This window comes from Sinocyclocheilus rhinocerous, unplaced genomic scaffold (assembly GCF_001515625.1).
Source record: "Sinocyclocheilus rhinocerous isolate Xijiao unplaced genomic scaffold, SAMN03320098_v1.1 scaffold551, whole genome shotgun sequence".
Taxonomy (NCBI): domain Eukaryota; kingdom Metazoa; phylum Chordata; class Actinopteri; order Cypriniformes; family Cyprinidae; genus Sinocyclocheilus; species Sinocyclocheilus rhinocerous.
This window is the reverse complement of record NW_015624564.1, coordinates 1,539,989-1,563,996: the sequence shown is the minus strand read 5'-3', so window position 1 is coordinate 1,563,996 and position 24,008 is coordinate 1,539,989. Positions and strand designations below refer to the sequence as shown.

Below are 24,008 nucleotides of genomic sequence, written 5' to 3'. Positions count from 1 at the left end.
GGAGGGCTGCTCCAGAACTGCACTGCTGTGAGTCAGAGACTCTCAAAGCAGGCCTGCAGAGCCAAAAGCAGGACTCAAGCTGCTCCTGGAAATAAGCAGAGAGAGAGGGAGGAGGGGACGAGCGAGAAAGGAAAGGGAGGGGATTGATTTAGAAAGCAGGCGAAAGCTAACTATTAAAAAAGACGCACTCGCTGCAGAGTGACGGCGCTATTTATTTAACAGTTTATGATCATTCTAGCTAAATTGCACCAAGTGAACGCAAAATAGATGGTGAAACGGAAAGCATATAAGGATGTTCTGATCTAAAGTGGAAGAGAAACAAAAGATTGCGGCGAAGGAAAGTGAAAATGAAGCTGAGAAACAGTGAGAACTGGAAGGACAAGTGCTACATGCAAATGAGAAGGTGTTGTAGGACCTTGCAAAAAAAAGAAAACAAGAAAAAAAAGATCTGTCATGTGATTTGATGTGCTGATTCAGGGGAGGGAGATAATTGGATAATTGCATGCCACAGAACTGCGCTGATAACTGCGCTTGGGGCAACCGTTTCCTAGGAGATGTAGGCATGTGTCAACATGCTGTTGAAAGCTGACACCTCATGAATAGATTTTAGGCTACTTTGTAGTTTCTCTCTCTCTCGCTCAGCTCCTTCACGGAATCGTGTATGACTCCAATCTGCTTTTTTGTTTTGCAAGCGGTGGCAGTTTGAGGAGAGATTTTGGCGGATGTAACTTGCACAATTGCTCGCATACATCCAGCTAGCTGAATGGGCTTTTCATGAAATCAGACAACAGTTTCTTCTACGGCAAGGGAAGCTACGTTACTCTATTCAAATCAGGTCGAATCTCCCTAGGAGCTGCAACCCCGTTGGGGTACTACAGGGGAAACTCCAGGAAGCCGATGCTCTCGGTGTCTGTGTAAAGAACAGGCGATGATGTAATACTCTCCCTGCATAATGCATTGTAATGGTAATACTGCTACTGCTACAAAATGAGTCCTTTAAAAAGTCCTTTATTTTCCCATAACATTTGAATTCTTTGCTCTGTATGTGTCATATTCGTGCACTTTTCCTCTATAGACAGCATGATGGACTGAGGTTTGCTTTCTGCTGCAAAGTTTGTCTATCAGAGTGTGAATCTTTGATGCTGCCGCTACAGAAATGCAGCAATATGTAGTGTGATGTAGAAGGCAAGTGATAGTGTTGTTTGCATTTTTCATAGATATAAAACTGTATTGGTTTATATATACAGTCCAAAAGTCGGAGACTGCTAGTGAAAATGCTTCTACATTCTTTTCTAATTTTAAAATGTAGCATTTTTAATTACAAACATTTTTAATTACAAATTATAACAATCTAACATTTTCAATTACCAATTCTAACACTGACAAATCAAATAGTAAAATTAACATTAATTTCAACCTAATAATAATCTAATAATAATCTAAATATATAATCGAAAATAATATAAAATCTAAAAATAATATGTATGTATATATATATATGTATATATATATATATATATACACACACATAAAATGTATGATATATTATTATAATGTAAAACTGTATTGGTTTTATATGCATGAGTCCAACCGTCTGCTTCTATGTTCTTGTATAATTTTAAAATGCAACATTTTTATTTACATATTATACCAATAGACATGAAAAATATAATTGAAAATTAACATGAATTTCAGTGACGTAAAAATAGTAGAATATGTTAATTACAATTTAATAATAATCTAATAGTAATTAATCTAAACTAATATAAAATCTAAAAATAATATATGCTATAAATACATACAATATATTAATAAATTATTATATTATATAATTGAATAATAATGTAGAATATATTAATAAAAATATATAATATATTAATATAATTTAATAATTAATAAAAAATATTATTTTATGTTTTTTTGTTCTTTATATTATTTTTAATAATAATCTAAATATGTAATCTAAAAAGCTAAAAATTCAGCATTGCCATCACAGGAATAAATTACATTTTAAAATATATATTAAAAACATATATTGAAATAAAAAACAGTTCTTTTAAATTAAAGTAATGCTTTACAATATTACAGTTTTGCTGTATATTTTATCAAATAAATGCAGCATTGGTGAGCAAAAGAGACATATTTATACACAGAGACATACATACATAAATCGTTTTTTAATTATATTTTACTTTTTCTCAGACTCTTGGCCCCACTGTATTTTTTAAGTTTCACCCTCTTTCCCTCACCTTTTCTTTCTCATCTTCTGTTTTTTCATAGCTTCACCTTCTTTCCTTTTCTTTCTCTCTCTCTTTCTCTCTGTATGCCTGGAGCCCACAGCCAGGTGAGGCCCCTCCAGAGAGTAATTACAACCTGAAACAGAGATCGGAGCCCTGCGGCGCTCACCATCAAAGCAGTCGTAGGGAACAGCACGGACTAATGTGCTGAAGAGGAGCGACACTGACAGGGCAGAAAGCAGTGCGTTCAAAACACATGAACACATACAAAAAACACCAAAGTCAGCCTCTCTCTCATAGCATGACCGACAATAACAGGTCGTTTGGCTGCACAATGGTCACATTGCCCACCTGGGACCTTCAGGAGACAAAACAGATAGACAGAGAGAGAGAGCAAAACAGACAGAGAGATGACTGAATTAGTCTGCTGCATGTCCAGGCCTGGAGAGAGGGAGGAACTAGGAACGCATTGAAAAGTGTTCTTCAAACAACTGTGTGACTCAAGGGCAGAATATACACACATCAGCCACCCAAAGAGTAAAGCCCTTAGCATCAGGGGCCTTTGAGACCCAGTGCTAGATGTTATAGGTCCCGCACCCACAAGGAGAGGTTACTGTTAATGCAAGCTTCAGCGCTGAGGTCATGAGCTATTAGAGGCCTGTTTTATCAACAAGAGACTGTTTTCAACCTTTGGGAAGTCTGTGAAAATGTGCTTTGCGGAAGTATTTAGGCCTATAAATCATCCAGATTATTTTACCGAACTGTAGATCATACATAAGCCCTTTTATTTTCATTTTATGCAATTTATTTTACAGTGAAATTTAATACAATATATTTTGGTAACACTTGAAGCCTTTAATTAAGTCATTATTATGCCTTATAATTCAATTTATATTGCATTTTAGGATCTCATGAACAATGTATACATGATCAGATTTATCTATTCATATTTACACCTTTAGATAGTACATTGCATTCAAACACATGACGAATTTCAATTTCAGATAAATCTACAAACATTATAATGCATTTTAACTTTGGTTACAGTTATTTATGAAAATGTATAATGCATTGCAGTGTACATTACGAATACCTTTCATAATGTGAATAATATGAATTCATTATACATAAAGGCTTAAAGCAAGTATAGTGTTATCTTTTTCACTTGGAAAAGAAAGATTAAGAAATCATGGCAACATTTTTTCCCATTACTCTAACTCATCAAATTATTTTTAAAGTTAAACGAGATTCAACTCGATTTTTAAAAATCAGTTTAATATAATTTTTAAAATCAGTTTAATATAATAATTAATATAATTAAGTTGGAATTGCTTGTACAGCCAATTTGACAATACATAAAAGCAACTGAACCTAAGTTTTTGAGTTGAAGTAGGTGGATTTTTTTTTACTGTGATATTATCACTGAAACCTTTAATGTAGCATTGTTTTATTATTATATGTGAACAAAAATACTAAATGAAATGTCTGCAAAAGTATTTGGTTCAGATACAGTTGAGATACACTTCAGATGCACTTTAATGATTCAATTAGCCTTTATCATTGAATCATTAAAGTAATTTTCATGTTTTCTGGATGAAACCCCACAGTTAAGGCATCATTATTCAGGTTGTGAACCTGCCATGAATATCAAGACTAATTAGCATTCCAAAGAAGTTAAAGTAAAGCAAATGCATTTTAGAAAATGTGTACAAAGTAATGCCACAGCCCCAGTGGCCTATTGTTGGTTTAATTATCGAGAAGTAATAATTTCTCAAAATACCTCCCCAAACAAGGAAATCTGAGTCATTTAAATGATTACTCAAAAAGACAAACATGTGAAAGCAAGTCTAGACTTTGCCAAAAACATAATTGTGACCCAGTTGAGATGCAGGAAAAGTTTGTCTTGTTAGATAAGGCCAAGATGAAACTTTTCAGCTAAAATCTGAAGTAATATGTATGGTGCAAATCTAACACTGCCCACACAGCAAAAAACATCACATTTACTGTGAAGTATGCTTAGTGATAGCATCTCGCTGAAGGCTGTTTTTCATCAGCAGACACTGGGCATCTTGTTAAAATAGAAGAATGGATCATGGGGGAAATAATACAGGGAAATACGGCAGAAGAGCCTGTTTCAATCTCCAAAAAGACTAGAATAATCCTAAGCGACAAGCCATATTATTACTCGAACAGCTCAAGAACAAAAAGGTAACTAGTCCAATCTGATGTTAATCCAAATCAGAATCCCTGACATTATTATTTTTTAAATTACAGTGCTCATGTTAATAACTTACCTGAATAGACCTGAAGGAAATCTGTCTAAATTACACAAAATAAAATAAAAGGGTTATTTAAATAAGATATAGATAGATAGATAGATAGATAGATAGACAGATAATTATATATATATATATATATATATAATATTTTTTTCTAAATTATTGTAGAAATGTTATAATTATTTTATCAGAATTAATATTAAATATTTTTGTAATTTTTTTGGAGTCTTTTGTTTCAGGCTTTGAAATAAGAATATCAACAGAGAAAAAATGGGTTTGTAATTTACATCATTAGTGAAGAGTCTGAATACTTTTGCAAGACTGCATATCTGTGTGCGTTTCTTTTTTGGTTCATCTCGCCATAGCTGTCAGAGAGTATCTCTTTTAGAGAGTGTTGATTGTGGAGAAAGCCGAGCTGTTTGTCTCAGTGCTGGGACTCAGAGACAGCCGTCTGCTGACAGCGCACCGAGCAGCTGTGCTGCCCTCATAATAACAATAATGAAAACCTTAATAATTGATACATTCTCGCAGAAATGCATTGTTTGCATTTGAATTAAACATTACAAGAAGGTGTATTGTGTTTGATAGAGGAAACAGAAGTTTTAAACATTTAGGGCTGGAAACACAGAACTTGAACACAGAACAACCGCTGATGTGCTGACCTGCAAGTCTGGCCTGGTTTGTTCTCCTTCTCTTCCTGCATGGTCCATTTTTGCCCATCTCCCGTTCTGTGTCTCTCCTTTCCACCTCTCTTGCCCCCTCCCACCCCGTTGCTGTTCCTCTCATCCACTTCAGGAAAGTGGGCTGCGCTTGCGTCCCGAGGGGTTGATCCGATACAGGTCAGGTTAATCAATCCAGGGGGAGTGAGAGGCAGTGCTGGGAGTTTTAATCAGGCCGAGACTGTGGAGACTCCGACCTCTCCACCCTCCAGCTGCCTGCTTCAAGCCAGCGTGTTTGTATGTGTGGTCACGTTTGAGGACTTGTCCTCTTTCCTTTCCCTCGGCATGTGTGCTCATGTATAAGCAGTGCTGCAGAGCATTTCTGTACCTCCGTCTATCTGTTCACAAAACCGCATTTTTGGTGTAAGTTTGATTAACTAGGGTAACTAGGGTTCCTGCACGGGATTTCTAAATTACATCAAATGTCCAGCTATTTGCTTTGTTTTCCTATTGTTTGCATACATGCTGAAGGTAAAGACTGAAAAGTAGTTTGACCAAGCGAGCAGGCATTGTGCATAATCGACCAATGGTGGTGTGCGAGAAGGTGGGATCTACAGAGAACGGCCAAAGCATTGGAAATATGCATACATGTAATATATGAGGACTTTGGAGAACATGTCAATAGGGAATAAAAGCCAAAACCCGGACATTTTAGGCAATTTAGAAATCCCAGCCAGAACATGTCCAGGAAAAGAGGACGTCACCCTAGATTTTTCTTGTATTTATTTATTTACATAGTAAATAAGAATGTAAAAATAAATAAATAAAACCATACAAGAAAATATTCATCTACATCTTGCAACTTAAATCAGTTGAATAACTATTATATCAGTTATCTTTTTCACTATCTTTATGAGTTAGTGGCTGAGGAAAGGGAGGAGAGGAGGAGGTAGTAGGGAATGGATCGGACTCTCTAGGGCAGCACAGGAGGACTGGCAGCCAGCGGCCTGTCAGCGTGCCAGGACTGAAGTGGGCACTGTGCCCAGGCTGGCGGCGGCCTCTAGGCTGCCTGGGGAGAGAATGAGCGCCCCCATACTCTACTCAGATAAGAGTGCGAGACATAGAGCGAAAGAAAAGGAGATGAAGAAAGCAGCATCATATACGAAACTGGCCTGTATACTCAGACTCGAGACCGATTCATCCAGTGTCAGATGAGCAAAGTGCATCCATTGACTTGTTTGACCCCAAAAACAGGATCAAGCCTTTTAGTTGGCAAGCTTTTTACCATTTAATCAATGCCTTTTCACCCAATGCATCTGACAATACTCTAATTGTGACTGTTGGATCCTGGGCTTAAGTGCATTGCTCAAAAGCACAGTAATGAGTGAGCAGGACTATGGGTGCAGTCACTTGCAACCACGTCCTGAATCACATATCTCTCACAAGCAATCTTATGATTAGATATGGGATGTAACATGTTTTTTTAGTAGTACTTAATATGGTAAAACCTCTAGTGTAATCTTGCTGTTTTGATCAAAGATGGAAGTAGATGTAGATCATCAGTGAGTATGTTTGTTTACGCAATTTAATCGATTGTGCTTAGTAAGACATGCTAAGCCATGCTTGTGAGAATTTATCAGGAAAAGGTCATAAGCGGTTTACGCAAAACCAAATTGGACTTTTGCTTCGAATGCAAAGACCACATTTGGTCACTGTATTCAGTCTGACTGTGTATTTTATATTCTAATGGAAAGAAATACCCAGTCATTTTCAAATGTATCTAATGTAAACATGGTTTTCTTGTGATGTTGTTTTATTACTTTGCATGTAAACCTGTAAAACGTGGGTTTTTAATGAGCTGATTTTTGATCAGCGATCAGTGAGTGCGCTGACATGCATGATGTTGCACTGATTATGCTTAATAAGCTGACAGCATGTAAGGTCATGTACATGCCTAAAAATGTGTGCTTTCATGAGGGAAAGGTCATAAATGGTTTAAGCAGAACTCGATCGCAGTTAGATTTTTGCCCATTACATACATAGGTCTTAGCTTATTCATACACTGGAAGCTCCTGTCGTCAAGTCAAATTCCTTGTGTGTGTAAACATACTTGGTAATAAAGCTCTTCTGATTCTGATTCTGATTCTGAATATTCATTGTTATGCAAACCTGTTTCCGGCACAGAATAAAAAAAATAAAAAAAGGTAATTGCAAGGTAAAAAGGTAATTTTTCTCTTGCAATTCTGAGTTTATCTCACAGTTTAGACTTTGTTTCTTGTAATTCTGAGAAAAAGTCAGAATTGCACAATATAAACACAGAATTGAGACATAAACTCGCAATTCTGAGAAAAACAAAGTCAGAGTTGTGAAATATATACTCGGAATTCTGACTTTTTTCCTTGCAATTTCGTGTTTATATTTTATAGTTTATATCTAGAAACTTTGACTTTCACAGAATATTGAGTTTACATCTCACAGTTCTGACGTTTTCCTCTGAATTCTGAGTTTACATCTCACGATTGCATGATTATGTCTCACAATTCTGATTTTCTTCTTATAATTGCAAGAACAAAAGGTCAGTATTTTGAAATATAAACTCAGAATTTCAAGAAAAAAAGTCATAATTGTGAAATAAAGTTGCAATTACCTTTTTTAGTCTTTTTATTCCATGGTGGAAACAGACTTCCATAAATTGTTGCTATATAATAACTATATAATAATTGTTTTTATTATTGATTTGCATCTAAACCCTTAAAGCGTTTTTTGAAGAGCTGATTTTTTATAGTATTTTTTATCTTAAAAGTTTATTTCAAAATATTACGTAAACATGTTTTTCCATTGTCAGGTTTTTTTATAATCAGTTGTTTATATAAATGCATTTGATGCTTATTTCAGTTTGTGTTTGCTGAAAGAACAAGAATATGACCCAAACTCCTCCAGTACCATCACTCCATCACCCCTCAAATCTATAACATGTGCTGTGTCCCCCACCGCCCTGGGGGGACTTACCCTAGACCCGTCCCGGGTGAGGAGCGGCTGTCAGGGCGCCCTCTCCCACTCCCACCATCCCGTCAGGAACCTGGCAGGCACATGGTCTCTCCAACAGCTACAGGCCCCTGACTGCTGCGTCCATCTATTTATTAGGGAATAAAGTAGCTCTAACAGCCCCTGTGCTTTTATAGCAGGATCCCTGCTGGCTCTCCACACTACACCAAGTCCTATCAGACTTCTTGCTGGGAACAAATTGACGGAGAGGAAGGAGGAAGGAGAGAGTGAGAGGGGCCGCGTGCGTCATAGAAGAGAGAGAGTGACTGATGTGTGGCCAGTTTGGCCTGTGTCTGGTTTCCTGAGCAGTCAGTGCAGAAAGCCATATGGGCTCGGAGGAGAGAGAGAGACATGGGTTCACTTTCACAATGAGAGCAGCGTGCATGAGTCATCTTCCAGCTTTAGAGAGGAAAATGTGGCACAGAAGCTGCATCTGAAGCAGCTTAATTGCCCTTAAAACGTGCGTTTACTGAGGCAGATTAATATATTTAGAAAAAATAATGTTATGAAATTAATGTTTTGAATATAAAAGTATGGATATAGAAACATATTAATAAAAATATGAGGAAAAGTATGAATAAAAGTGAAAATAAAATATGAATAAAGATTAAATTAAATATAATCTAAATGGTAATAAATAATAAATATGAAAATAATATATTAAATATAATTAAATAATAAATATAAAATATATATAAAATAGACAGAAAAAATATATAGATATATATAGAAAGTCAAAATGCCTCATTCTTACATCACCAAGTTGCTGTAATGTTGGTCACTAGTAGGCGTTCATATAGCTGTGTCACCAGAGCTTTTAAAAATCTGATTGGATTATTACAAGTACAAAATAATATCATTCTAATTTGACATAGGCTCTGTCTTGCTGATAAAATTTAACTTTCTAGAGGGAAAATTGTTGTATTATAATATGCAGTAGTACATAATGCATCATATAATGCAGTGTTTTTCAAACTGTGGTCTTGGGAAAAGTTCTGAGAAATATATATATATATTCCTTTCTTATAATTTTTTCCCTTTTTTATAAGTTTATTTTACACCGTACATAACAGCCATAATAGAGTCCTAAGTGGAGTTACAGGAAGAGAAAGAAACAGTAAGAGGGAACGACTGGAATAGAGTGAATGAATAACAGGAGAGGGAGCGCGACAGGAGGAGGAACAGGGGCATGAAACATCTACAGACTTGTGAACACTTTGGTTATTATAAGTGCTGTGAATTCACAGCCAGAAAGCTGCTTCGCATATGTCTGTTTGATGCCGTGTGATTAAGAGCTTTCACTCCTTATTCCGTGCCTTCATTTTTTTCTGCATGCACAGAGACTGAGGCACTGGGCAGATTGTTTTGATTAGTGGCTGTTTTTATTCTAGTCGGGATCTTTGGTATGGGTGGCATCTTTTCTCTTTCAGTCTCTCTGTCTCTCTCTCGCTGGCGCCGGAGCACAGTTGTGTAACTGGAGGATCATCACAGAGTTCAAGAGCTCTCCTGAGCTTTAGCCAGGTTGTCTTCATCTTTGCTCACTCACACATTCACACACACACACATACACACACCGTCTGCTCAGCTCCAGTGTTTTCCTTGTCTTCTCTCACCTCTGTTTCTTTCTTGTTCTGTGTCAGACACTGAGCTGTCATTCTTCTGTGGGACACAACAGGAGACGTAAAGCAGAATGTTCACCCTGCTATTTCATTGAAAGTGAATGGTGACTAGGCTCTTTAACAATAGCAGATGGAGTCATACCATAGCTTTGTGTGCGAAACAAAACCAAAATGAGCTCTCAAAGCTTATTTGTGCAGTTTGAATGTGCACATTTGGTCAATAATGTGGTCGTATTTGGTCAAAAATTTGTCTTCTCATACACTCTTAAACATAAAGATTCTTTATTGGTATTCATTGGCAACAAAATCAACCTCAAAGCTTATTTGGTCAATTGTGTGGTCAAATTTGCTCAAAAATGTGGTCTTCTCCTCAAATAGTCTTAAAAAGGACGGTTTGCTTTTTTCTGGCATCTATGGTTTCATTAAGAACCTTTAACATCCATGGAAACTTTCCATTCAACAGAAGGTTCTTTATAGTAGAAAAAGGTTATTTACAATATAGACAATGTCATACGATAGCTTTGTGTGAGGAACAAAACCAAAATGAGCTCTCAATGCTTATATATTATGGTTTGAATATGCACATTTGCTCAATAATGTGGTCAAATTTGTTCAAAAATTTGGTCTTCTCCTCATACACTCTTAAAAATAAATGTTCCTTTATTGGCATCTATGGTTCGATGAAGAACTTTATCAGCCATGGAGCCATTCCATTCGACAAAAGGTTCTTTATAGTGGAAAAAGTTTCTTTAGATTTTTTCTTTTCTTATATTTACATTAAGAAAAAAAATGGTTCTTTTAAGAACTGAAAAGTTCTTTAGGGATCAAGAGTGGTTCTTCTGTGGCATTGCAACAAAAACCCTGTATTGGAACCTTTATTTTTAATAGTGCAGTTTTTTTAATACTTTTGAAAACTTGGAAAATAGCACAGAAGTCTACTTTAATGATGCTTTATGGTCATTTTGTTATCATTGGAGCTTGATGGTCCATTTTCATTGTATGGAAAGGAGCAGCGCTAACATGTTAAACATCTTGTTTTCTCTTCCATGCAAGCAAGAAAATAATACGGGTTAGGATGACATGAGTGTGAGTAAACGATGACAGAATTTTCATTGTCTAACCGATCTGCCAGCACTGGCAACCACTCTGCTAATATAAGTCTGTACAAATCTGCAAAGCCTGTATGAAGACAGCATCCAGATTCTGAAACCCAGCAGAAGCTGGATGCTCGGATTCTATTCATGCGTGCCAGTGATGTCATCATTTACCAACCATAGCTGGCAGCGGCACAGATGGCATAGAATAGACCGACAGAGAGAGAACGTGCCCATTTAAGGTCACATTGAAATGTGCATTATTTGCACAAGTTTCAGGCAGAGCGAGTAATGTATAAGCAATGCATATGTGATATATGTAAGCACACTTATCTATAAGACTCAGCTGCTTTTACAGGTTTTATTGGTCACAGTCTGAGGTGACCTCCTGGAGAGGATAGAAGTGGCTCTTAATTCAAAAGACCTCACAGGACTCTTTAAAAATAAAATAAAATCACAGGCAGTGGTGTTTATGCACGAGCTCTGGCAACGCAAAAAAAATTTGTATGCATATTTTTCTTAGCACCTACAAAGACCTTAATGCATACTGATAAGCATGAGGCATCATGATGCTTTATGGTCATTTTGTTATCATTGGAGCTTGATGGTCCATTTTCATTGTATGGAAAGGAGCAGCGCTAACATGTTAAACATCTTGTTTTCTCTTCCATGCAAGCAAGAAAATAATACGGGTTAGGATGACATGAGTGTGAGTAAACGATGACAGAATTTTCATTGTCTAACCGATCTGCCAGCACTGGCAACCACTCTGCTAATATAAGTCTGTACAAATCTGCAAAGCCTGTATGAAGACAGCATCCAGATTCTGAAACCCAGCAGAAGCTGGATGCTCGGATTCTATTCATGCGTGCCAGTGATGTCATCATTTACCAACCATAGCTGGCAGCGGCACAGATGGCATAGAATAGACCGACAGAGAGAGAACGTGCCCATTTAAGGTCACATTGAAATGTGCATTATTTGCACAAGTTTCAGGCAGAGCGAGTAATGTATAAGCAATGCATATGTGATATATGTAAGCACACTTATCTATAAGACTCAGCTGCTTTTACAGGTTTTATTGGTCACAGTCAGAGGTGACCTCCTGGAGAGGATAGAAGTGGCTCTTAATTCAAAAGACCTCACAGGACTCTTTAAAAATAAAATAAAATCACAGGCAGTGGTGTTTATGCACGAGCTCTGGCAACGCAAAAAAAATTTGTATGCATATTTTTCTTAGCACCTACAAAGAGCTTAATGCATACTGATAAGCATGAGGCATCAGTCATGTATTACACTAGCATTGCGAAGGGTTGCGCTGCGATTGCATAGACCTCGTGAGAAAATGTAATTGCTAGTTTTACTGTCTCTGTTCATTTCTTGCTAAAGTGCGCCACCATGTGATAAGATGCAGTAACAGAGTCAAGACTTTCAATTGTGAATGCAAAGTGTGCATTAGAAATTGACTATTTTTAAAATAAATAATAATAATAGTTGTTGTTGTTTTGTTATCATTATTATGTAGCTACATTTACACATTTGGTAGTTTTTTTAATTCAAAATGACTTGAGAAAATCTTTGTTTATTTTGTCAATTGCAATGTAATTTTATTTTGTGTTTTCTGATTAACAATTAACGCGAAAGCTTACAGAATATAATTATTTTAAAAATGCAATCCAGTTTTCATTAGTTAAATGTATTAGGTCTATTTTTGGCCTTTCGTTTCATAAACCCTTAAGAATAAAGGTTCTTTATTGGCATCTGTGGTTCCATGAAGAACCTTTAACATCCGTGAAATCTTTCCATTCCACAAAAGGTCCTTTATAGTGAAAAAAGGTTCTTTCGATTTTTTTTAATGTTCTTCACACTAGGAATTACATTTTTTTTTCTGTTCACAGAAAGGTTCTTTGGGGAACCAAATATGGTTCTTCTATGGCATTGCTGTGAAAACCCCCTTTTTGGAACCTTTATTTTTTAAGAGTTTGGGAACTTATTTTTAAACAGTACAGTACATTTTGGTCGGTGTAATAAAGATTACAGTCTATGGTTTATTTTATATTATTTTATTTTTATTTTAGATTCTCAGTGTGTTGTAATTACTTAATCAGTGCACCGGGGGGAGCAAACAGCATTTACTACTAATGAATGTGAACTCAACTTAACCACTAACCACACCATGCTTAAAAATAAGCCAATCTATTAGACATTATTTTATTTTTTTTATACAGTTTTCCTAATCATTGTCCAATAAATCCTAGTATTTGAAATTCTTATACACGTTGATTTTGGTATTGTATTTACAAAAACTGAAGAAACCACATGAGTACAGTAACGATACAGTAATTATAAACTCCGCATAGTGCAAAGTAAAATACATAGAGTTTATTGCTCACTGTGCGCCAGGGTTCCAGAGTGAGGGAGGGACATGGAGACGAGCCCAGGTCTGCGATGGGAGGCGTAAAGGTGATGGCTGGGCGTGTGGATTAGAGGAGATGAAAGGGTCCGGAGAGGCCCTTTATCATGCACAGACTGCTCGGAAATTGAGTGGCGTCTCTCACACCAATTCTGACATGTCTGTAGGACGGCACTCAAAAGAGAAGTGTGGGGGTGATGCTGGAATGGCACAGGGCTCTCTACAATTCCCTTACCTCTCCAAGTGTCTGGAGCTGTAAAACACTCATTGTATTTGCATTCCTTACACCGCACTTCTGAAGGATAGGGTGCAATGTGGCTGTTTATGTCTGCAATGTTGGTTATCAGCTGTAAATTCGTCTAAAAAGGGTGTGATGATCAAACTTTCCCCACATTATAGCACGGTTTAAGTCTTGGTTCCTGAAGTGTGAGTGGATATCTCATGCCCAAGTGCGTTCAATGCAACTGCGACTTTTATGTGCAAAGTGATTTAGAGGGTAGCAGGAGTTGAACTGTCTAAGATCACATGCGTGGCTTTTATTCCTCATGTCAAACCGGGATTTTTTTTGTTTCCCCTTTGTTCGGATTTATTGCGGTAAACTATAGAGCTAAAAAGAATGGAGATTATACGCATGTGAACTTTGATGGAAGAATGATATTTTCCAAGCCGTTAACTCTTTTATTCCATCTCCCTCTGTGAACTTTTGACTTTTTCATTTTCATAGAAATGCTCCGCGAGTATCTCAAGCTCCTCTTAATACATGCGCTATGTCATAATTTACAAAGAGTGCAAAACGCGCTCTTGCGCACCGGAGAATCAAAGCTCTGCTACGAATCGGATTCTCATCTGCTGCCCTCTTGTGTTGTTTGGCCTCCCCAAATTCCTCACCAGTTCCTCGGCTCCCCTCGCGCTCCTCCTCCTCTCCATTGTATCCGCGTTAAAACGAAGGGGGTGCGGAGAAGTGCGAGCAGAAGGAAGGAGGGTTATGTTGTGCCATCGGAGCGCAGCGGTGTTAGTTCATATCGAGAGAACCGGCAGAGACAGAGGGGGAGAGAATTTGGACCATCACCACATAGTTGCACTTATGTCTTTTTCTTCGTTCGTTTTAACTTCCATCCACGTGCCGCTTATATCCATAACGCACCGACATCCACTTTCGTTCTGTTTTATAAAGCGGAGTTTGAAAAGAACATTCTTAACAGATGTCAGACTCCGTTAGTGCCTCAGGTCACCTAGGTGTTTTACTCACAGCTGGTGTTTAAAACTGAGCTGGGGCGAAATTGAGGGGATTCAGAGGCACTGTACTTTTTTTTTTTAAGTTACTAAAGGAAGCAGCTCCTCCAAGTGGATTACTATCATTTCCTAAATGTTTCCCCAGAGGAGGCTCTTCACGTTTCCATTTCTTGGACGAGAAAGGATGGATGTGAGAATGAACCAAGGACACCTACTTTTGGCAGTGACCCTCATCGTCTGCAACTCTCGGCTGCTGGTGGTCGCCACCTCATGGTGGTAAGATCAGATCTGAGTTACATATCTATATTTCTAAAGAATATCATATCGAGTTAAACGTGTTTGTGAAGGATGAAACAATGCATAAGAAAACTATTAGCTGAGAACAAATGTGGAGGCTTTGTCACAATATTTACCTTGAGCAACAAATGGTCAAACTGTTTGTAAATAAGGGCATTCAAGGCAACATGTCCTGAGGACAACAGGTTTTTCCAACAGTTTTCAATTTGATAATAGGTTACGGACACCATTTATGCCATGCAATCCTTAACTTAATGTCACAAACAATGAATTTGCTTGAAATTAAACTGGTTCATGATTATTGCAGTGAATAACAGGTTTAGAGTTTGACTTAGTGACAAAACAATTCTTGCTACTATATTTTATTGCGTTCTCCAAAAAAAAACACAGCTTACTTACTTAACATACTTACTCCACATAAGTATAGCCTAATGAAGTTTTACACTATAAATAATGACTGTGTGTCATGTACGCTGTAGGTTAGTTGTGCATATTCAAGTATACACTGTTTTTGGCTGATGGTCGGTGCTTTGGTCTTACTTTCTAAGGTCATTAGCCATGAACCCCATCCAGAGACCGGAGATGTACATCATTGGGGCACAGCCTCTGTGCAGCCAGCTGACGGGCCTGTCTCAGGGTCAGAGGAAGCTCTGCCAACTCTATCAGGACCATATGGTTTATATCGGAGAGGGCGCAAAGACGGGCATCAAGGAGTGTCAGTATCAGTTCAAGCAGAGGCGATGGAACTGTAGCACGGTGGACAACACATCCGTGTTCGGCCGAGTCATGCAGATAGGTGAGTCACTGTGATGATGCTTACAATGTATATGCATTCAAAACAAGTATCTAAATTGATTAACTGCACAACAATAAAGCATGCAGCTTTTGAATGCATGCCTGCTTTGATATTTCAGACCACAGTGTAATTTTGAATTAGAAGGGCCTACAAATAGTTAATGTATTTTGTTCAGAGTTGTCAACTATTAATTAAGTTCTTGATTTCATGTGGCTGGTGTAAATAGTCACATTACCGGCTGTTTAATTCTAGTTTGCCTATCTGAAAGATGATATCTGTGTCAAAGCTGCATAAAAAGAATTGATAAAACATATATGTACATCTGCCATATTTGGTAGATATATTGTTTAAGGGTCTATTATTGTTTTTTAATGTTTTTTTCATGATCACAATTCAATTTCATGATCACAATTCATGTGAACATAGCAGTAGTCACATTTATCAAAATAAAGACTCTTTTTCATTTTCAGCCAACTTATTGATTCACAAGTATTTTTAGTTTAAATGGAACAATAGGCCAGTAGGCCTATTATGGTACTTTGTTTGCAACTTTTTATTGAGCAACTGGGCAATTTTAAAATGCATTAAAAATAAATAACGCATATAAATGCATACTTTTCCAAACTTTTTTGATAATTGTACTGTTTTGTTTAGTTGTGGTAGTCTACATGTAAACTGTTAATGGTGCGTGCTCAGCATGCACTGAACAGCTCCGCGTGAGATTTAAGCGCTGTGCTCTTGACATCAGTTTTGTGATTTTCATATAACATTGTTTATTTAAAATAATGGGTGCTCTATATTAGTTTATGCATGCATGTTTGCATTCGTTCAGATCTTTTATACAGTATATTTAAATAAAGAAAGTTTCCCTAGATAGTGTCAGTCTTTCATGTAGCCTGTAAGCAGCGTGTAGGCTACTTAAATCGAATGCATGCTCGTTTGCGTGTCGATCTCTCACAGAAAACGGCGCTCTTTGCCACAATTGAGTGTTAGTTCCGCTCAGCAGTGAAACAAGGTGTAAGACGCGACATGCCCCCTCTCATGCCCCCCAAATAGCACGGGACTTATTTGCAGTCAATCGCGAGGTTTATATTGAGGTGTTAGTCGGGCCATTGTCCAGCGTCGCTTTTGAAATGCAATGACACGATGACACAGAGTCGGGATATCCGGGACTCTATTTGAAGTCTGTGCACCAAAGGCCAATAAAAGTGGCCCTCCAAATTCAATAGGCGCATCTCTGGAATGCAGGTACACACCCGTTTACACGCGCCGCTTTGTGTGTTTGATGCTGTGAAACCGGCAACGAATTATCTATCTATCTATCTATCTAAACTTTACTCTACAGTATAGCTATAAAAATAAGTAATTTTATCTATATTTTTAAATGTTAAAAATAGAGTTGAAACTCTGACCCATAAAATCAATTATTGTAAAATTGACAAGTGTGGAGTGAATCATTAACATTATAAGCTTCATGCTCCTGTCTTATATTTTTGTGCTTTTTAATACACAAAACAGTTACTTGTGGTCCGTCTAGTCAGGGGCAAGTTCACTTTCATTAAGGCATTGAGGAAGGCCGGATCATTAAAAAGGAATTCTCAGGGCCTGGCGTTAAAAAAACGTTTTGTTTGACAAAATTCCTCTCATAATTACTGTGTCGCTGAGCATTGATACAAAGTGCTTATCTCTAAATATCGTTGTACCAGCACTTTTTAACATGTTTAAACAGCTTTTAAACGTTAAACGCTATTAACTGTATTGCCTGTGCTGTTGAGGTATGTGAAATCTGCATTCCAGATGGCTTAATAGATGGGGGAAAACTCAGGTAACACATGCACAACAGATGCGAAAAAGAGCACAAATTTTTATAAACCTAGCGCCTCTTTGGCAGGAAAGCTTTGCGGGTTATCATATGCCTCATATCAAGTGTACCAACACTGGATAACCTGTCAGTTCTTTTTTCGCTTGCATTTCAATATATATCCATTGAGATATACTGTATATAACAATGGAACAATGAATCAGTGCTGTCTATGTACATGCACACGTTTCTGATAATCTTATCTCTCACTGTAGGGCTTACCAAAAAGATTGTTACCATCTGTGGGGTTCTGGAAACAAGTTGTTTTACTCTTTGCCTTCCTAAGTGAATAATCAAGAAAAATAGTGTACTGAAGAGTTGTGGATGATTTAACAAAGTGATTTGCAGCCGGTGGAATGTTGTCTGTTTCCTAATTATGTGTGTGTGAGTGTGTGTGTGTCAGAACAATGAAGCCGGGAGAATGGTGAGGAAATAAACACACACGTCAGTCAATGATCTACTGATAGATGGAAATGATTGGATAGTAAACAAGCATCTCCACAGTATATCTTGACCCATTCTGTGGGCTTTAAATCAACCATGATCCACCTAATTTAATTTTGTGCAAGAGTCTACAGTGCATTGGTTTGGTTAAGGTGTGTTTCTTCAGTGTGTAGGGAATGAATCACAACTGTTGCAACCTCTATTGTGATATTGAGAAATAAGAGCCCAGATGTACACTTAAACGGATAAACACAGCTTTAGATATGTTTGTGTGTGAATAAACCGAAGGCAGCCCTTATGTCTCCTGCAGATCACCACAAACACAATAACAAACACAGTTACCTCATCCTCCTCTGTTGTTGAGTGAATGTGTTTGCTTAGCTATACTTTGGGTCCACAATTGTAATTACTGTTAGAAGTTAGGTAAATCTGACAAAATTTTCCTTTGCAGATGTTCTCAAAGGTAAAATGATTCATCATTTTTAAGGGGTGGGGTTAGTGTGTGGCCTGTAGTAATTATATTTAACTTTTTTAGGGGATGTGCAGTAACATATTTTCACAGCTGACTGGTCAGTGAGTTGCCTGAACAACTAGTCAGTTAATTTGTCTTAAGGAAGCCCTTTATAGTTAAGATCCATTCACATTTGCCATTGTTTGGTGAGTTTTCGCAGGTTAAATCCAGGCAGTTTAATAGGAATCCATGCGATTGGGAATTTGATGAGATTTCCTCAAATCTCATCAAATTCATTAAGATTGTTGACCTACAAAAAGCTGCTTGATTCACCTGACTCTGATTAGATGTGTTACTTTTCATAAGACAAAATCAGCTAGACCAAGTGTAACAGAATGGAAATGAATGGAGGGTTCTGAAGGCACATTTTTATCTTGATGGAAATGAATCCTAAAAGCGTAATCCTTGTGGCAGGACACTCAAAAACAGCGTGAGAAATGATGCAATGGCCGAAGACATCCGTCTCGCTGTGTTTTAAAGTTGATAAATTTCAAGTTTTTTTTTTTCAACAATTTCAATGGGTTGTTTCCCAAAGAATGCGAACTGATAAAAGTTGCTTTGGATAAAAGGCTTAGATGTAAGTAAAACTGGCTGTCTAGCAGCATGCACACATCTGGAAAAAAAGCTTGTTTACCTGATTAGTCGGTTGTTGGATGATTAGTCAGTCATCAAGACTTTAACTTTGGGTTTATATAAAAATAGCTAGTCTGTGGCATCTCTTCATTTAGATTACAGGCTAGGGAGAGAGCTAATTTAATGGAAGTGACCAAATGGCGCCCATGCAAAGGCTAGCACCCTTGGAGACTCTGTTGGGAGTCAGGAAGTCAAAGCGCCACCAGGGATGATGGGACTGCTAAACCATTCCATGTTTCAGTCATTCAGCATGTAGCTCAGATTGCCATCCAATGTTCCTTTGATTAATTTAATGGAGTAGTCAATGCCAGAACAAATTTTTTTTTTGTGCGTGTGTGTTTGTTTTATAAGGTGATGTGTGGCAAATATGTTTAGTCAGGAACATTCTGACACTGCGCATTTTCTTGTTGAATGACTTCTCGCTGTTTTATAGAACAGCTATACGGTGGAGGGATTATTGGAGCGTTTCCAACTATGTGAGTGTGTGTGTCTGGCTCCAACAAACTCTGGCCCCCCTGCCACGTTCAGGTGGGCATAAAACCCTCTCATAGAACGCACTGCAGAATGTCACCACATCCTGCCAAAACACGCCATCAAGCTGGAATGCGTTCCTCCGTCCCTTTGCGAGTCCCACGCTTTGTCATACCACCCAAATCCCATCCTCTTTCCCCTCAGTTATTTGAGTGCTTTTAAAACGAAGCGGCCTCATAAAAAGTCCATTTGCCTGCCGATGTGGGTGCTTGTCGTGCGCAGAGCTCAGCCGCGTATGTTTGTCTTAGAGAAGATGAGTGTATTTAAAGTGTTTACAGAAGAGAGGGCCTCTTTTCTGGAGTCATGGCACATCTGAGATGATCCCTGGCTCTTCTCCTGGAGGTTCCCAGAGGTGAGGAGGTCAAGGTCTGGATGGGTTCTGTACGTGCATGAGGGCGAAATTATATCTCGACCACCCTCAATTGAATCCTTTCTGTTCTTTTTTGAGTTATTGGCACCTGCTTTTTTGGTGGAGGTGGATTTGAAGGTGTGGTGTGACCCTCGAGACTCCCGCCTCCCTGGCGTTCCCTTTCTGCGGGGCCTGTTTGCCGGAGATTTGTCTTGCTTGGAAAGGCTTAGTCTTGGTGGGCTTTTGTGGAGGCGACAGAAGCGTATCGGATGCCCCTCGGTGTGGAGTCGGGGCAGGTGGGGGGATGAAAGGGTATAGTGAAAGATGTTGCGTGTGGTTCCAGCCCTGTGGGTCACAAAGGCCTGTGACCCAGACTGTACCCAGAGAGGAGGCCTACACCCTTTATAAAGATCACCTGCTTCTGTCTGTCTTTCATTCTAAATCAAGTGCAGCGGAGATAAACACACACACGCCTTAATCTAAAGCAATTTATTACTCACTCACACACATGTAGGCGTAACGCATTTTAATACACTGGTAAGGCTTTCGGTCTCCCTCATTCAGTGAATTTATCTGCATTACTAATGTTTGAATGCTTTTGTATTCACAGACACGCATGTTTACTTGGCTATCTAAATGAGGATGTACCATATACTTCTCTTGTTTTTTATCTATGCAACCAGTCAAGAGTGATGTTTCTTATGATCTTATTAAACTTATGATCTGAAGACATATTATTAAGTGCCTGAAATTGGTTTGCTGGCAAATAGGATTGGAATAAAATGAAGTTATTTACAAAACTACACAAAAACAGATGAGTTTAGACTGAATAGTGAAGGAAAAGCAGCTAACAAGTGTCCAGCATACATGAGAACTTCTTCAAGACTGTTTAAGAAGCTGAAATCTGGGCAACTAAACTAAAAATTAAACTAAACTAAACTAAACTAAAATAAAAATAATCAACTAGCAACAGCAAACACCAGTTATGTACATTGTAAACAAATCATAACAAAATTATGCTTAACTGTAAAAGAATGATAGTTTATTTTTTCAAAGTTATACATAAAACAGGGATTATTGGGTATGTTTTACTAGAAAGTTTTATTTCAGTCTTTCTACTTAAAAATTTCACGTTGAATTCAATTATTTGTGAAATGTTCTAGCAATTACTGAGTGATTTTTTTTTCAAGTAAATCCTACTTTTTTTTAGTGTAAAGACTATAATTTAATGGATAAACATTAAAAAGTTAAAGTAAAATTAATAAGCAAATAAGTAAAATTTGCTTGATAATTAAATAGTAAATTAATAATAATTTTTACCTCTGAGGACAGTATTGCAACGTATCATTACCACAGATACATTGTTGTGACCTTGAAAACTGCTACATTTTCTTAGCATAGCTCAGAGAGATTTCTATTTGTTTACTTTAGATTCTTTTTCCCGTCCCGCGTCTCTTATCTCTACACCTCCAGGGATGGTTGTTTGCCGTCTCCACACTCCGCCCCGACCCCGCCCAGCAGCCGACCCTGACCCTGTCTGAGCGTGCTCCATTGTGCACAGCACCGCATGCGTGTCCCTTCCACGCACCGAAGAGCCTGTCTATCCATCACACCTTGGTCACTTGGGGCAAAAAGAGAATAAAGAGAGAAAAGGAGGGGCGCGAAAAGGAGATAGATGAAAGTGAGGACGAATAAAAGAGCGAAATGGCAGCTTTTATGTGAACACAGTTTCAGTTGGGCGCACATGTTGCATAGAAATGCTCAAAAACCCTTTTGTGTGAGATCATTTGGATGAGGTAGCAGAACTGCCGCTTGACACGCAAGATTGTAAATAGCCGAGAATGGCTTGCGTGATGTGGGAAAGTGTGTGTGTGTGTGTTGTTTCTGGATTGCAGACAGGTATGCAGGTAGGGCTGGTGATGACAGAGACTTGAAAGGTGTTGGAACTCCCCTTAATGTCTGTGTGCGAGCAGGTAAAATTGAGGGGGCTTAAACAGCTGCCACCGGAGGGGGGTTGAAGAGTCGTGGCAGGGCAGCACATCCTCAAGAGACGACCGTTAAATGTTCTCACGTGAGGTGTTAAAGGGAGGAGCACTGCCTGGGCTTAAATGACAGAGAAACAGAGAGAGAAATGCCTTTAATGTTCCCTCGTTCGGGACACTAAACAGACACAGCAAACAAGACAGGTCACAAGCCAGGGCGGAAATACCCACGCTGGCCATCCAAACTTGATTGAGCCCAGACGTTGTACTCATTAGCTTGTTTTTGTGTTTGTCGGTGAGATGCGACACATTCGGTACACCCCGTTGTGGGCAGTTAATGAAAAGTAATAGTCTGTTAATGTTACATGTTAAATAATTAAAAAGGAAAGGGAAGAACGGCCGTTAGTTTAGTACGACAATATGTCGAGCGCTTCTTTATTGATTCAGCTGGGGGTTTCAGTGAATTTAATCAGCAGGAAGTCTGCTGTCAGTAGTCTCAGGGCTCTCTGTGTGTTCTAGAACAGAATGACTATTCATCCCATTGTTCTCCAAATGCTCTCACTGCGGCTCTCTGTTTGTAAAGGGACCGTAAACTCAAAGGCCTCAGGAGGCCCCACCAGGTTCAAACGGACTGGTGCATTGAACAAATTTAGCCTCTAGAGGGCACCGTTGTTCCATCAAGATTTAGTTTGCAGCTGTTTATAGTACTACTGTTGTGCTACCTAAAGAAAATTATTTCATTAAATTTAAAAAAAACAATAGCGATAAAGCTATGTAGTTGCTAGGTTGTTCCAGATGATTGCTTCCAATCATGTAAAAAAAGTAAAAGTAATAGCTCAACTCTTATCATTCACAGTTTCTCTCACTGTCCTATATATATATATATATGTGTGTAAATTACGTTTATTAATGTTTTGTTTATTACAAATATTTATTATTTATTTCTCACACATCTACTTTTAAAAATATGTTTACATTTCTATTTTTCTTGTTTAATATTTATTTTAAAATGTTTACAAAAATATTATTTATCATAATGTTCATTATTTCAGACATCAAAATTTTTCCCCCTTATTTTCATATAGTTTTTAAGTTTTCTTTGCAAAGAAAAAAAATTACACTGGAAACAAGAGACATAAATTCATCAACAATTTTTTTGGGTGGGAATTATGACATATATTGCAAAATATTATTGACTAGTTTATAATTTTCTGCCTTTTCCTGCTGATACTTCCAAACTAGCTTTCTTACAGTTTAGACAATATCTACAGTAGCCAGTTTGATCATTTTACCATAACTAGATTAAAAAGTTGAAATAATAAAAAGGCAGGATTTGGGCAATATTTATTTATTTAGTGCTTATTTGTGTAACTAAAACAATATTACAATATAAAAACAATCTGTTAAAGCTTATTTAGTCCTGTTATGAAAAGTTTTGGTATTTGTGCCTTTGTGTTGATCATGCTGGGAAAAAAAATTATGCTTCAACTGTTGCTGATTGTTGTTTTCAAGTAATATTGTCATGAAACATTCTATCAACACTTCTAATTCGTTCTCCACTCACAGGCAGTGTACAACCTGGCCAATGTTGCATGCAAGTGTCACGGAGTCTCCGGCTCGTGCAGCCTGAAAACCTGTTGGCTCCAGCTGGCTGACTTCCGTCGTGTGGGAGAGTTCCTGAAAGAGAAATACGACAGTGGCGCCGCCATGCGCATCAACCGACGAGGCAAGCTGGAGCTGGTCAACAACCGCTTTAACCCCCCGACGAGTGAGGACCTGGTGTACATCGACCCCAGCCCGGACTACTGCCTGCGTAACGAGACCACCGGCTCTCTGGGCACCCAGGGGCGCCTGTGCAACAAGACCTCGGAGGGCATGGACGGCTGCGAGCTCATGTGCTGCGGTCGCGGTTACGACCAGTTCAAGACCTACAAACACGAGCGCTGCCACTGCAAGTTCCACTGGTGCTGCTACGTCAAGTGCAAGCGCTGCACGTCGCTCGTAGACCAGTTTGTGTGCAAGTAG

General features: G+C 38.1%; 1 protein-coding gene across 1 annotated transcript; it reads left to right on the top strand.

Annotated features, from left to right (window-relative positions):
• Nucleotides 1–24,008, top strand: LOC107744029 (protein Wnt-5b-like). Its single transcript, XM_016557502.1, has 6 exons — nt 1–27; nt 14,725–14,855; nt 15,425–15,672; nt 19,685–19,911; nt 19,995–20,033; nt 23,550–24,008. The coding sequence occupies exons 2-6, from the start codon at nt 14,764–14,766 to the stop codon at nt 24,006–24,008; spliced, it is 1,065 nt and encodes a 354-aa protein (XP_016412988.1). The 5' UTR covers nt 1–27; nt 14,725–14,763.

What these genes read in the sequence shown, in the direction of transcription:
- LOC107744029 (XM_016557502.1), top strand. Translation starts at nt 14,764, where the DNA reads ATGGATGTGAGAATGAACCAAGGACACCTACTTTTGGCAGTGACCCTC. An exon ending in GTGGTCGCCACCTCATGGTG is followed by an intron (nt 14,856 to 15,424) that starts GTAAGATCAGAT and finishes TTACTTTCTAAG; the next exon opens with GTCATTAGCCATGAACCCCA. An exon ending in TCAAGGTCTGGATGGGTTCT is followed by an intron (nt 20,034 to 23,549) that starts GTACGTGCATGA and finishes CTCCACTCACAG; the next exon opens with GCAGTGTACAACCTGGCCAA.